The 15,307-nt window shown below is 40.2% G+C and overlaps 1 protein-coding gene across 1 annotated transcript in view; it reads left to right on the top strand.

Moving 5' to 3' along the window:
• SDC2 (syndecan 2) overlaps positions 1 to 11,084 on the top strand; it is a 62,197-nt gene extending 51,113 nt beyond the window's left edge. Inside the window, exons 3-5 of the mRNA XM_032683215.1 lie at positions 6,545 to 6,678; positions 7,477 to 7,612; positions 8,838 to 11,084. Coding sequence (XP_032539106.1) covers positions 6,545 to 6,678; positions 7,477 to 7,612; positions 8,838 to 9,001 — 434 coding nt within the window. The 3' untranslated portion in view covers positions 9,002 to 11,084. The remainder of the gene's footprint in view (positions 1 to 6,544; positions 6,679 to 7,476; positions 7,613 to 8,837) is intronic.
• The last annotated feature ends 4,223 nt before the right edge of the window (positions 11,085 to 15,307 follow it).

Below are 15,307 nucleotides of genomic sequence, written 5' to 3'. Positions count from 1 at the left end.
GAGAGTTTTAATATTTCATTTGAAAAAAAAATAATTAATGAATCAGTGATTTCATTCAGTTCACAGTACTCCCTAAGGAAAATTCTGACCTCCAGGAAAAAATGCACTTTCAGTCAACATCCCCTTCTGTCATGTCTTCAGGTGCTGGTGACTTTGTAAGCTTCGGGAAAGGACATATATTGACAATAAATAGTTGTATGAAGACTGGTCTGTTTCGGGTTTCTTTCCATCCCTCTGTGGAGTTTGGCTGTTTCTGATGTGGATAATTCAAAATACGGCCCTGCTTTTGAAGTGGAAAAAACTACACAAGAACTGGCTTCAGATTTTATTAACCCAAGGTTTATAAAGGGCAAGTGTAGGGTACTACACCTGGAGAGGAATCACCCAAAGTGCCAGTACAGGTTGGGGCTGACCCACTGGAGGGCAGTTCTACTGAGAAGGACCTGGGAGTCTTGGTGGATGACAAGCTGACCATGAGCTGGCAGTGCCCCTGCAGCTGGGAGGGTCCATGGTATCCCGAGATGCATCAGGAAGAGTGTGGCCAGCAGGTTGAGGGAGGTGATCCTGCTCCTCTCCTTGGTCCTAGTGAGGCCACATCTGGAGTACTTCGTCTAGTTCTGGGCTCCTCAGTTCAAGAAAGACAAGGAGCTAATGGAGAAGGTCCACTGGAGGGCTACAAAGATGATGAGGGGTCTGGAGCATCTCTCATATGAAGAGCCAATGTGAGAGCTGGGCCTGTTTGGTCTAAAGAAGAGAAGACTGAGAGGGGAATCTTTTTAATTCATTTAAATATCTCATAGGTGGGTGCCAAGAGGATGGAGCCAGACTCCTTTCAGTGGTGCCCAGTGACAGGATGAGGAGCAATGGCCATAAACTACAACACAAGAAGTTCCACCTCAACCTGAGGAAGAAATTCTTTACATTGAAGCTGGCAGAGCACTGAATAGGCTGCCCAGGGAGGTCGTGTAGTCTCTCTCTCTGGAGACATTCAAAACCCACCTGGACATGTTCCTGTGTATCCTGTTCTAGGTGACCCAGCGTTAGTAAGGGGGTTGGACTGGATGATCTTCAGAGGTCCCTTCCAACCCTAACTATTCAGTGATTTCTGTGATCTCTGTCGTAAAAGTGGAGTCGAAAGGACAGAATCTAGCTCTAGACATCGCCAACAGTAACGCCTTGGCTTTCTTTTCTTTCTTTTCTTGTGCTCAGCCTTGAGCCGTGGGTGGAAGATGGAGTGTATAGCATGCACTTTTGCTGTCTCTGGCACTCTCTGTTTCTTTCCTACAGGAAAACAGGAAAAGTCTCATTGTAGACTGAGACAAGCTGGATGCCCCTGCAGATAACTCATGTGACAGTACCCAGATCTAATATTTTTGAACAAAGCAAGAAGTCTTTAGTTCAGGGAAGCAAAGTAGCACCCTACTCCCTGCACCCTACTCCTCCTATGCTTACTGCTATCTCTGTTTTATGTAGAAAGTGTCCTGCAGGTGTAACATTGATCAGTTTTTCTGATATTATGTTCAATCTGTCTCTCTTTACTTGATACTCAGTGATGTAATATTTCTAACAGAAAGAACCTTCCCACTCATGAGTGGTTTTCTTGCTATGTAATTCCAGTCCAAGCAAATTTGATCCAGCAAAAGATCCAGGATGACAACACGCTGACTCCTTTCCTTGCTATGAAAATTGTTAGCTGCCACCAGGCCTATGGAGATTAAAAGGAATTGTCAGCACCACCATTAATGCCCTTGCAGGTCTTCAAGCAGCATTAACATGGACAAATGTCACTGTAGGCATGACACATTTCAGACTAGAAATTGGCTTTCTGTAAGGAGTACCAAAGGTGATGGTATTCTGTTTTTTTCTTTTCTCTCCCTTCATAGCCTCTTTAGTCTCCATGTACATTCAGCTACTGCTGTGCCTTTGCCCCAGTGTTCAGTCCAAATCCATTGATCAGCAATTTGTGAAGGAGCCATGCCTGCTTCCTCATTGTCCTGTATCAACAGTAGAATATCCATAGTCAATTCATTAGTCCATTGTTTCTTTCTTGCAGTCTCCGTCTCTGAGGAAATGCTTCAGTGTATTGTCACTCTTTTTAGTGTTGGTGTTTTATATAGGATAACAATAAAAACTAAAAATAGTTTTCCTGCCTATATACAACTTGAAATGCTTTTGTAACTACTGTTACTTTTTTCTCTGGCATGAAAGATTTTCACTGAGCCTTGATCTTGGAGATAAGTGCAAGTAACTGCTAAGAAGCGTGACTACCCTTATGTTAAGGAAAGGTACCATTACTTTCAGATTTATCTGCAAGTTCTTTGGAAGACTGCCCGTCTCGTTCTTGTGTCTTCTCTTAAGTTACTCATGGTAAATACATACTATATATATATCAGAAAATCATGCAAATTTTTCCTTCACTTTCTTGTCTTCCCCAACCCACTATTTCTCAGCAGCTTGAGTTGAGAAGGTTAGCTCAGGATGAACTAGGTGTAGACTGACTGGGGACTGTTCTTGGAGGAAAGTTGTGGTGATAGGATTGGAGTTTCTCCAGGCAACACAAGAGCAGATCTGCTTTGGCTCTTGACCTAAAGGGAAGCTGATGGGGGGTGACATGGCTGGGGAGTTGAATGGCCGGGGGCCAGGGGGCTGGAGAAAAGGAGGGCACAGGTTCTCTCCCAGGTGCTGAACAGGAACCATCATGGGTCCATGGCCAACCCTGGATGCCCCTGGCCTGTATGGCAGTGTGTCTGGCAGGCATTCCAGCTGGGGCCACACACCCTCTCCTGCTGTGCTTCCTCTCATGGTGCACACAACACAGAAAGTATTCATTTTCCCTTTCCTAAGGTCCCACTCGTAAGTGCCTTTCAGATCATCTTGGAGCAAGAGCTTCCTCTGTCCACCTGCTAAACCAGCCCAATCGTGCTTCATGACATTGGTTGCGTGGTTGTCCAGGTCCTCTGACATAAAAGGCTTTGTTGGGGTTTTTTCCCTCCTTGGGTGAGAGTTATCAGAGACATGACATCCTTGCACTATCTCCAATTATTTCAGCTGCAGTTCCCTGACAGGGCACTAGTATTATGTTTTTAGTGTCATCTCTGGGTGCCTAACACTATGTTGATTAGAATTGCACTGGGGACTTTGCAGTGAATAGGAATGAGGTAAGCCAGCTAAAAATGTGTCATTCTGGTGTGTGTCACATCACTGATAAAGATCGAAGGTGTGAAAGAGATGGTGGTTATGTGTGTGCCCACCTTATCACTAATTTGCTTGTGGTGGTAGTACTCCCATAGTGTGATGTGCAGTAGAAGACAAATATGATGCCAAAAGATGGGGAGAAATAATTGGATTTGTTTGGTAGGAAGTGTTAATCACTGGCTGGTTTGCAAGTAAAAGTGCTAACTACTGTGGGCTTTTTTTGTCTACAGCTATCTATAGAGTAATTTCTACTTTCTATCCAGTAATTTAAGCTGGCACAAACTTGATTTTCTGACAAGTTTCCTCAAGCACTGAACGTGTTAAAGACTATTCACGTTCCAGTCATCCAAGGGGTGGCTAATAGACACATCACCGAGGGTTATATTAGATATTTCCAATACAACAGCACAATTTAGAGCTATTTTGACCACAATGAAGACAGCAGTTGGGCATCCTGAAGAAGTTAGAGTGGATAAAAGATGGTGTGTGATGTTTGAGAGCTCTCAGCTCTCTTCCACAGAGATGACTATGGGTTTAATTACTGCAGGGTTTTTGTGGTGCCCTGACTAAGAAGACAGTATCTATTTGTAGGGGGACTCAAGGCAGTGAATACCCAGCACCATCACCCAAGCTGGCCAAGTCTAGAAACCACATATAGAAACTGTGATATTTTCAAGAGGAAGAAGTAAGCTCTTATACTCCAACTGCTTCACCATGTTCCTCTTAATGAACCTAGTTGGAAGGAATACCTGACACTAGGTATTTTCTTTCCAATCCTATTTGGATTCAGTGAGGGAAGTGGTTCTCTTTTTTGTGCCTTTTAGGGAACATGATACTATGTAAAATGCTATTACTGTGTTCTGGAGAGGATTAGTGACGGGTTTTTTGATTCTTCAGTCTCTTATTTACAGGTAATTCTTAGAATACTACTGTCAGTATAGCAAGGGCAATGTCTTCCCCTTGTTTAGATCTACTCCATGCAAATCTGAGGCCTGTCTAGATAAAGCTAGTTGGAAGGCAGGAACCATGGGGATGTGTCTGAGCCAGTAACTGAGTCAGGCCTAAACAGTAGGTGCTTTGATGTTTTAGGGATTGTCAGAATTCTCCTGAGACCATATGCAAGAGGATTTGGGTACCTTTGGTGAAAATCTAGTGATTAGTCCCAGAGTTAGATCAGTCACTCATTTGTTGAAAGACAGTAAGTCTGCAACATCCTTAGCCAAAGAAGTTCAGACCTGTAGTGCTTACCATTTTATCTGGCAGACACAACTATTGCCTGAAGCAAAGGTGGCATCTGAGGATTTGGAGGAGCAGTTGTGATTAAATGGGACTTTTCATTTCATAAAAAGAAGAAAATAAATTTCTGTACTCTTAAAGTGGGTTTTATCACATCTCTAATCTGACAATCAATTTTAGTTTCTTTGATTGTGAAAGCCTTGTGTAATATGGAGGAACTTTGGAAGGTAAAGCAGGCTGAGCTACCCATTGGGCCATTATTTCTCAGAGAAAACTCTTGAGTCAAAGCCAGAAAAAAATTCCTGTTGGATGCCTTTCCTCGCCTCTGTTTTGAAGCAGGATGTTGATTTTTTGATCTCTGAGTAGCATTTCAGGGAAATACCTGATTCTTTTTATGAGGTCTTCATTCTGAAGGTTGTGCTGTAATTTTGGTACATCTGAAGGTTTTTTCCAGTATTATTCTGTGCCAGTATCTTTAATTACTTTTTTTAATGATTCTAAATTTTATTTTCTACCATACAAAGGTTGTTTTAGTTATTTTCTTGTTAATACTGTGCCTTTCAATGCCAAATTTATGTAATTCTTGATCGTGACTTGAAAACATCATTATTGCACTCATACTTTCAGCCTGTTTTATTTCTCTAAGAAAATAAGTTAAAAAATCTGTTTGGAATGAGTGAGTCATACTATTCTGTTGTAAGAGGATATCTTTTTATTTGTTAGGAACTATTCTTATGCACATTTGCTAGATTTATTACCCAATAGTTACTTGGGTAACCAGTGCCTGTAATGAGCAGAACACATTGAGATTCCTAAGGAGTGTCCAAGAATAGGTCAATTCTTTTTCCTCTTTCAGGTCTTGCAATAATTTAGTCTCTTTCCTGTTCTTCTTCCTTTTGCTATCACTAAAGGATATTTATGAGACATGTCCATTATCTTATTCTAAAGGAGCCTTCATACTCCAGCAGAGCTTTGAATGTGAAGGAAATTAAATTTAAGGTAATCTTTAGGGAGTTTTTTGTCCTCTTACTCATTTCAAAAGAAAAAAGGCTTCTGAATTGTGTGGAGTTTAAAACCATGGGAATTCCTAGTGACTGAAACATAAAATAATAACAATCTTCTTTTAGATAGAAAGTGATTGGTTTTTTGTTTGAGGGTTCAACAGATGTGCTGTAGAGGAGAAATTTTGTTGTTGAAGGAGTATGTTACAGGGAAAAACTGTTCAGTTCAAGGTTTAAGTAAGGTTAAAGAAGTTTACTGATTTATTTATGATATGTAATTAACTAGCAATCATTGAACTATACTTTTAGGCTTAATATCAGCAGATAACCACAATACCTGCCACTTATAAAATGGTAACATACAACTCCAAATTTCTAAATTACCTTCTGTAACTGATCCAAATGTGTGCCACATGCACATAGACATCCTTCTCACAGGCTATGGGTGTGTAAGCTCCCCTTATCTGAATGTACCAGACTCTCTGCCCATACACTCTCGCTGTAGGATGCTTAGATACCCCCAGCCCCATGTGATCCAGGGCATCACCACCTCCTGCCATCCCCAGGAGATGACCCTACACCCCAGGGTGTTGGTTCCAGCAGTGCCCCCATAGTGGCTGTGGGAGAGCTGGAGGTGGCTGCTGGGGGCACTCACAGGGTGGTGAGTGGCACTGCCAAGCCCCAGCAGAGCCCCTGGTGTGATGAGGCCTCATCAGACCCCATGGCACTGGGTCTGCCCATGTCACACCAGCCCTGATGGCAGCTGCTTCCACTCCAGACTTTCTACCCCTGTTACAAGTGTTAAGGCTTTTGTCATACCTCTTTTCAGGATGGGTCCTTCTATATGAAAAGTATCATGGTCGTTTCCTGATTACTGTTAATTCCAGCTGATGCACTCCCTTCCTTATTCATGGGATCACTTGGGGCAAATATTGTCCTGACAGTTTGGGGCACACTGTTTGCACTCATATCTTTATCTTAGCAGGCACTGTCATCTAAGCCCCTTGCCTGGGGTGGGCTGTGCAAGCACCTCTATGTTGGTGTCATAATAAACTATATAATTGGTCTGGAAGAATTTCACAGGTTAATGAAGTGTTACGTTTTGTCTCCAGGTGCTGAAGAAGAGGAGGATAGTGCAGTGATAACAACATCCAGAACGCTTCCAAAGTTACCAACTACTAGTGATGCATCTAGGGCTGAGACCACCACGGTGAAAATGCAGACCAAGGGGCCTGCACAAACAAAGGTGAGAGCAACACCATTTAAAATTACTCCACTGTACCCTATTGATGGCTTGATGTTAACACTCTTTTATTTATACGGATTAAAAAGCCCCCACAAACTTCACTTAGTGCTACTATAGCCTGTTAAATGAGCCCAGAGCTGTTTGGTTTCATTCCTACTAGAAAGTCTGCATAGAAATGTCTGGATTTCACATGAAAGAAAAGAGAGATGCAAAAAAGAATATATCATGATACACAGGACAGTTTTTCATGATACTTTTGAGTCTGACCTGTACCTTTTTTACATCTCTCAAAGAGTTATTAGAAAAGTCTGCATGAAACTTCCCTTCTCAAGGGAGAATGCTGTGTGGTTTGACGGTAGTTTGAACACTTGCCAGGTTCCATTAACTATTTCAGTATTTCTTTCTACCACCATAAGTAGTACTGTCCAAGTTACCTTCAAAGGCATTCTGCATATAACATACCTGATATATTAATTTCAGAATTGTTATTTCATTCCGAAGCTGTTATTCTGATAAACACAGGCAATATTAACAGCTGTTTGCTAAATATATGTTTGAAGGTTTTAAACTTACAGGTAGTGTTTTTCATTCTGACATCCTGATGACAAATAGATCCAGTTACAGTGTTGTCTAGACCATCTTTCTATGGTCTAAAAACTTTCTATGTGTTGTGTTTGGTATTGTGGAGTATGTGTGTGAAGCCACAGCTACATGACTGCCCATGACAGGCAGTGACTGTGCTAACTTGTGGTGTGCCCTCTTTGTAAGCAACACTCTGTCTCTCTTTTTGTGCCACAGTCACCTGAAGAAATTGATAAAGAGGAAAGGTCTGAGGTGGACGCCAAGAAAAAGAGCGACGAGCCAGGGGATGACACAGATGTCTTCACTGAGAAGCATTCAGAAAACCTCTTTCAGAGAACAGAAGTTCTGGCAGGTGAGGCGGTGTTCGCCAAGGTCTATCTCACCAGAAATACAATAGAAAACAGAAGGGATTCATATCAAATAATGCAAAATCAACATTTGAGTTTTCTTGGTATATTCATGGTATTAAACACATTAATACCAAGTACATTCATAGTTGGTAGCCAGTGGTTGATTTGAGGAGAATGAAATGGGCATCTTCAGTAGATATTTGGTAGTTAAGTCTATTGCTAATTGATTCAATGCCCACAAGTTGAATACTGCCAGCTGAGTATCTGAAGCTTCCACAACTCATAAAAGGAATTACAATTTGATTGATGCTTGCAATGAAGAAATGTATTTCTCACCTCCCAGGAGCACGTTGCTCTCTGGTCCATCTGGTACAGATGGACACTGCCTGGGAGGAGCTCATGGCAGGTGTGGGTAGAGGGAGAGGGATTGATGAGCACCAACTGTTAGGGTACGGATACCCCTTAGGATACAGAGGGTCTATTTCCATGCATTACTCAGGGAGGCAAAAGATGGCCAACTTTGTTTTCACTACATGTGAGGGGTTTTTTGGTGTAAGAACAGTGTTTACAGGTACACTTTTCCCCTGTGTCCTTGGAAGGGATGTTGGGAGCCATGAAGTCACACAGTTTTGGACCACATCTTCCAATGAGCATCAAAATGTGAAATAGCTTTAAATCCACATCAGTGGAAGCATGTGGATTTGCTCTTGAAGTCTAGTTGGAGTTGATACTTTGCACACACTCACAAGTGCAAGAAGTGTTCTCTCCTGTTATTCATCAATAGGAAATTCATTTCAATCTAGAGTCAGAGTGAAAACGGACAGAGAAAAGGGAAAACCCATTTCTTAGCTAGGGTAACAAAATACTTCTTTTAAAGCTGAAAATTTAATTGTTGAAAAATGAGTTTGAAAGACAACTTTATGCTCTGGCAGTACTAGTGGCTTTTTAATTGGGGTTTTGAAAAAATTCTAATAACTTTTTTAGAACTGTGGGTTGTTGGATCACTGACTTGTAGGTGGAATGTCCTTTTAAATGATTGCCTTCGTAAACACGAACAAGCTTTCTGACAATATATTTCAGGATACTAATAATGAAGACAGTTGCATAATGGGAGCCCTTTTCTGCAATTTGAAAATAATAGCAAACTCGTTGTGTGCGGTGAAAAAGAAGCATGGTGCTTAACTTGTTTTTCTGGCATATTGTGAATCTCTGTTTCTTTGATTACAGCTGTTATTGCTGGCGGAGTTATTGGTTTTCTTTTTGCAATCTTCCTTATCCTGCTGCTGGTATATCGCATGAGAAAGAAGGATGAAGGCAGTTATGACCTCGGTGAACGTAAACCATCCTGTGCTGCCTATCAAAAGGCACCTACTAGGGAGTTTTATGCATAAAATTCCAATTTAGTGTCTCTATTTATGAGATCACTGAACTTTTTTAAATAAAGCTTTTGCATAGAATAATGAAGATTTTTTTTTTTTTTCATTAAAGAGCCATTACGGCACCTTTATGATAAAACCCCATTGTATTTAAAACTTTTCATGTATTCTTTTAAAAATGTAAAATTAAAACTTAACATTTGCAGTGTTCTGTGAATAACAGTGGCAAAGCATTATTTTATAAAACCATTGATGTTCACTGAATGATTTTTAAAACTTTATGCATAAATATAAAATAATGAAAATTATTGTTTTATCCTATGGTTCAATGAAAGTTGTTTAATTTTTGTCAGCATGTCTCAGATTGATCTTACAAGTTAGTTTTTATTTCATTAATTTATCTGTTTCCAAAAAATGCCTTTTTGTAGTTGTCATGGTGCAATTTGTCTTCAGATAATTCAGATAACAGTAACTTTTAGTGTAAATGTAATTTTTCAGCTATGTAAACTTTAACCTTCACTTTGTATAAATTTAAGTGTCAGATTATCAGTTTTACACTTTGCATTGTTTCTCAGCTTACCTGTAGCTTCAGTGAGATTTGTAACAGCAAATTAATGTGTAAAATTGGATTATTACTACAAACTGTATAGTCGTATTCTTACTAAACAAATCTCCTGTAAGGAAGATTTGGAGTAAGCTACTGACGAACCTAAGCAAACCCAAAGACTCTAACAGTATTTTGAGAAGTTGCTGCAGATTTCTATGGCCACTGTATTTGTTAATTATTTGCAATTTGAAGGTACAAGTAGAGGTTTAAATTTTTGTTCTTTAAAAATGCATTTAAGTTGTAAACGTCTTTTAAAGCCTTTGAAGTGCCTATGATTATATGTGACTCGTCGCAGACTGGTGTTAATGAGTATATAACAGTAAAAGAAAATGTTGGTATTTTATAAGCACAGACAATTCTAATGGTAACTTTTGTAGTCTTTCATGGATAGACATAATTGTAATTTGGGAACATAAACACTACTGAATAAATCATGTGGCCTAATACTGAGAATTCCATTGTGATATACTTTTCTATGCTTTTCATTTTATGTCTACTTGCTTATGTTCTAATGTCACAGAGTACATCTAGTAGATCTTAAAAATCTAGACCAAAAAAAGAAAGGCTGTTGATCAGACTTATCCTCACACCAGATTTATTGCTGAAGTGGCATAGAAAAACGAGAATGTTCAATTCTTGCATCTGGTATATGAGTAATGAATCATTTGACTTTTGCATTATATTTAATGGCAGTATTGATGCAGACCTGTTCTTCCTGCAAATGTTGTTTTCCCTACTGTAAAATTCAAAGGAATACCCTAGCTCATTTACTGTGTGTATTGGTTTTTGATTTGTTGTTTGAGTTTGGTTTTTTCCCTGGCCCGTTGGAGAATTTTGGTTTATTCTGCTTGGACTCCAGTAGAAGAGTTGAGACAAGTGGAATGTCTTCATAAGAGAAGAAAGAAATATTCCGAATAGAAGAGAAAAGGTTCTGTTGCTTAGACCTTAGAAAGGTGTTGGATAGAGGGACATGTGGCGAAGACGATAGTCTGCCTACTTATATTATGCTTTGTAACAGACAAATGGCTTCGTCTTCTGCTCTGTTGACCTCCTAATTTTTTATTTTTGAGATTTCCAAAATATAGATGTTCAGGATGTCAAGCTGAAGTACATCTCAGAAATGGCAATGTACTGTAAATAAGATCTGGTAGCTCTTCAGATAAGAGTTGCATAATTTTTATTTGTTGCTGTCCCAAGGTCAGTGGTCATTTAGGAACAAACAAATGCTATCCTGTGCTCAAATATTTAATATATTGCTTTTTACTTAACTGGCAAGTTTTTTGAAGCCATACAACTTCAGCAAGTAAAAACAGGGTAAGAATTTAACAGGTATATCTTATTGTGCAATATTTAGTGAACTTCAATTAGTAAAATAACTGCTTGAAATAACTGTGCCAAGAAAAGAAGATTTCTGGCAAATGCTGTGCCACTGCTGTAAAATAAAGCATTTGTTAAAGTGCCAAAATAAAGTCTACCATGCCTAAACTAATACTTTATTTGTATAGTCTGACCTCCAGTTTTTTGAAGCCCACTTTGCTTAAGGTAGTAGATCTGAATTTCCTTTAAGGGTGCAATTAATATTGCTGCAAATATAGCTATAAATATTAAACAGAAGATAAACTGACTCCTCCTTCTTCTTAAGCAAATTAAGTAGCTGTTTTGATCTTTCTTATATATGTAAGACTCTGCCTCTATACCTACTGTACAGGCCACTTTATCCTACATAGACATCTGTCGTAATGAAGCAGGCTGCCAAATATTATGCTTGTCTAGTTCCTTCTGCATCTGTTTACAAACAGAAGCAATGGTAAAGTTTCAGCTTTATTTCACCATTCACCTTTTTCCCCCCTACACATCCATTACCCACTCTGTTATATGCAGAAGAGTTAATGCTTCAGCTTTGTAGATGAACCTGAATATTCCAGTCCTCCCACTCTCTCTAACAAAAACCTGAAACCTTTTTAACATGCAGTAGGTGTGTTAGTAGAATTTATCATCTTGTGATCTCTTTGCCTTTCTGTTTTAAGTGCCAAACCATACTATTAGGGAAAAATTCTAAGAGTCTTGGTTATAAACATCAGTTCAGTTTTCATCAGTCTGAAAACCAGGCTGATGCACTCGGCTTCCAGCAACGCTGTTCAGAAGAAATCGGCAGCTGAATGTGCGTCTCTTATGCAGAGGCTTCCTAGCACAAGTTGGTCTTTGGTTTTCCTTCCCTTTTGTTCTCCCCTTCCTGGATGTGTTTCTAGCAATACTCTGGCTTCTCATGGATGTTGCTGGGCAGCTGGGAGTCTCAGTGCCAGACTGTGGGTGCTGCACCGCCTGCCTGTGGCTCGCAATGGCTTCTGTACCTCTGGGATGGCTTTTCCTAGAGACCCTTGGCTCTGCTGTGCTGGAGCCACTGCAGCAGCTCTGGAATTCCTCAGCAACCTGATACAGCGTCTCCTTGTGATTGATAGGCTCTAGTATTTATCAAAATGCCACTTAGCTTTGATTTACCCTGGGTTATAAATGGTTACTTCCTCTTAGATTCTTAGCAAATGAGGCCAAATGCAAGTAATATAAAGCTGACGTTGAAAGAAGGCTTTCGCCTTGGCTTTATTCATGGCAAAATAACTTCAGAAGTTGAGTTCCTGGTTACTCTGCTTGCCAGCTTTACAAGTGAATCGTAGCTCATGTTTACAGGCTGTATAGTTAGCTTTGTCTTCATTTTGAAATAGGATAAATTAAAATAAAAATTGTCCTCTTGTATCCTCTAACAAAAGAGCAGCATTTTTATAACTTTGACTACCTGTTGCTCTTTTTTTTTCTTTGGAGCTGTGTATGGAAATGACGGTGGATTTCAGTCATTTAATGACAGATGCTGATTTTAAGCAACATATGGAATACAGGAAACTTTTGTAAGGACAGAAGTATCCAGATAAACATTAAATAAAAACTATTGGAGTGAGGGAGATGAGGATATTATGCTGAGTATTATGTACTTTGCTCAAGTAAGCAAATGAGAAGGGAAAAGGAATCCAAGGGGTAAAGCTCTCTAGGGAAACCATTATTCTTTTAGATGGAAATAATATAGCAAGTTTTTTTAGGCTTGCAATCAGTTTTATTTGTTACTTAGCACTTGCTTAATTAGACTGACATAATTTCCTTTAAGGAAATGTTTGTTGTCCACTTTTAATCAGCATAAATATTAATTTTATTACATTTAAGCTTTTGTCTGTGTATCCCAGAGCTCTGAACCTTGGTGTCAAAACACTATGCCATGGGCCTTTCCAAAACTTTCATCAGGCTGAGGAAATATGACTTTGCTGTACCGTTCATCTGAGAAAAAATACAGCTCGTATACCACCCCCTGGCACATCTTCTGGTCTTGGGATTGTTCATGGCTGGAGGAAAAGAGCAGTTTTGCTAAGGAGCCTGGAGCAGGAGAGGGGGATGCTGACATGTGCATTTCATTTCCTCACGACTCCTGAGCTGACCAGGCACCGGGTTCAGCTGCGTGGGTGGGAGTAGTGGAGCTGTAACCCATCCCTGCCACTGAAAAAAAAGATGCCTTGCTGAGATTTCTTCCTCTGTGAAGTAAAGTAAGTTGTATATTTTTTGCTTTGAAAACAAACAAATGATAAAACTTAAGCTCAATAGAGCTACAAATGGAAATGTGGGCTCCTGCCCTGACCCTTGTGATCCAGTTTCACGTGTGCATCGGATGTGCTGAGTAGCTGCTTGCGTGGGTGGAAATCTGAAAATCCCTCTGTGTATTTGCAGTATCTGAGCATAGTTTCCAGTGGGGATGGGGGGAAGGGACAGGGCTCATACAGAGCTACAGACATTAATGAAGGTAGGAAGAGAAACTGTCCTGACAGCCCATGTTTTCCACTAGAAGGTACAAGGCATTTTGTTTTCTTTGAGTAGTTGCCTTTGCAAATATGGTCTTAACAGAGACAATCTGTAGTCAGAAGAGTGAGCAGGTGTTGGTGTCATACCCTGAGAGACACTCTTGGTTGCACACAGCTTCCCAGCACATCAGAGATCTGTGCTACTTCTTGCAGATGCTGGTAGTCATAGCTTCTGCTAGCTGCTCACCCCTGGAATTTTTGCTAAAGCAAAATGGATGCAGGACCTGCAGGGTTGACCCTGCATGTCTCGTGCTGCCCAAATGAGGTGCTGGGAGGGCAGCAGAAGGCAATAATCAGGGTTCTGCATTGCACTTGGCAAGGTCTGGGTTGTCTTTTGACCGTGGGAGGTGGGAAGAAAGGGATAAGATGTGCAACAGGGGCTTTGCAGTCAGAATGTGCTGTTGCCTATTGAAGCAACTTTTCACTTCTTTTCCATTTCTTTTTCCTTTTGAAAGAGGTCAAGCTTTCACTACCTGTAAATCCTTTAATATCAAATGTTTTTATGGCATAGCCTGAGGAGCTCTTGAGGGTTTTAATTCACACCGCAGCTTAAAATCTGTAGATGTAATAGATCTGTAAAATTCTGTAGTTGGACTGGGGCTGAGGGCCTCTGTCTCTCATGGCTGAAGTTCAGGTCCAAAGAATTCCTCCAGCATGGCAGTTCAGCCCTGGCCTGGAGTGAGAGGAAGTAGGAATGCTTGTGAAAAACTTCCAGAAAAATACTGCAAAACCTGTAATAGTTTGTTGAAAATAAACAGAGCCCAAGTTCTCTATAGGGGGTGGCTTTAATTAATTTAGATTTCTTCTGGGGCATTATGCAGGTTTTTTTTTCCCATGGACTTTTTGTTGATTTGCTGAATGCAGAGGAAGCTTCTGATATTTTTCTATTTTTAATCCAAGTGCTGACGTATAAAGAACAATAACTCCACCAGACAACCTACTTGACGCTTATCTGGTGGTGGGAAACTAAGCTCAGTACAGGAAAAAGTTCTGTGTCCTAGTTACCCACCGACCTTGTATGGTCATATGTAGTTCTAGAGTGTAAACAATGTTTGGTGCCCATTTTCCTGAGCTCCTGCAGTGGAACAGGAGCTTTCTCTAAACACTGCAGCTCCCCAGAGGATACCAAAGAGAAATGAGAACAGACTTTCTTTTTGATGTTTTTGTGTCATAACCCATAATACTAACGCTCATCTCCTTCCTACTCCCTGTTCTAAATATAGTGGTAGGGAGAAGTCAACAACCATCACACTAAATGGTACTGAAGGAATGTAAAACAGCCCAAAGTTCAGTTTTCATCATTCATCCCTGTAATTTCGATACCACAGAGCTAACAGAAGAATCTCTTATGAAAGGAAGAGAAGCAGAGCGTGTGCTTCCTTCTGGACTAGCCCTTAGTGCCAGCTGAGTTAATGCTGACTTGGGGAAAGTCTCAGATGGCAAAGGGCATGTCTTAACTCTTGCTGAAACCAAAAAGGCTTGAATGAAGGACCCTGCCTTGATCTGGTTCCTCACTGCCAGGCCGGTGGCTGTGCCACTTTCATGTTGTTGAGCCAAAGCTTCAGGAACAGGTCTAGTGAATCTTCATGATTTGAGCTCCATCCCATAGCAAAAACCTTTGCTGAGAATCACAGTCATCTTAAATTATTGACTACAATCAAAGCTGCAGCCAGAAACCTGTCTTTACATTATCAGCTTTCACCTTGTTTTGTATGTGCTCAGATGTTTTCCTAAAGAAAATTTTCATTGGCTGGTAAACAAGATGACTTGTTAGCTAGCAATTTATTTAATTTTTACAGTAAATTTTGTACTTTTTGC

The sequence above is a fragment of the Chiroxiphia lanceolata genome, chromosome 1, assembly GCF_009829145.1.
Source record: "Chiroxiphia lanceolata isolate bChiLan1 chromosome 1, bChiLan1.pri, whole genome shotgun sequence".
Taxonomy (NCBI): Eukaryota; Metazoa; Chordata; class Aves; order Passeriformes; family Pipridae; genus Chiroxiphia; species Chiroxiphia lanceolata.
This window is presented reverse-complemented; position numbering and strand designations above follow the sequence as displayed.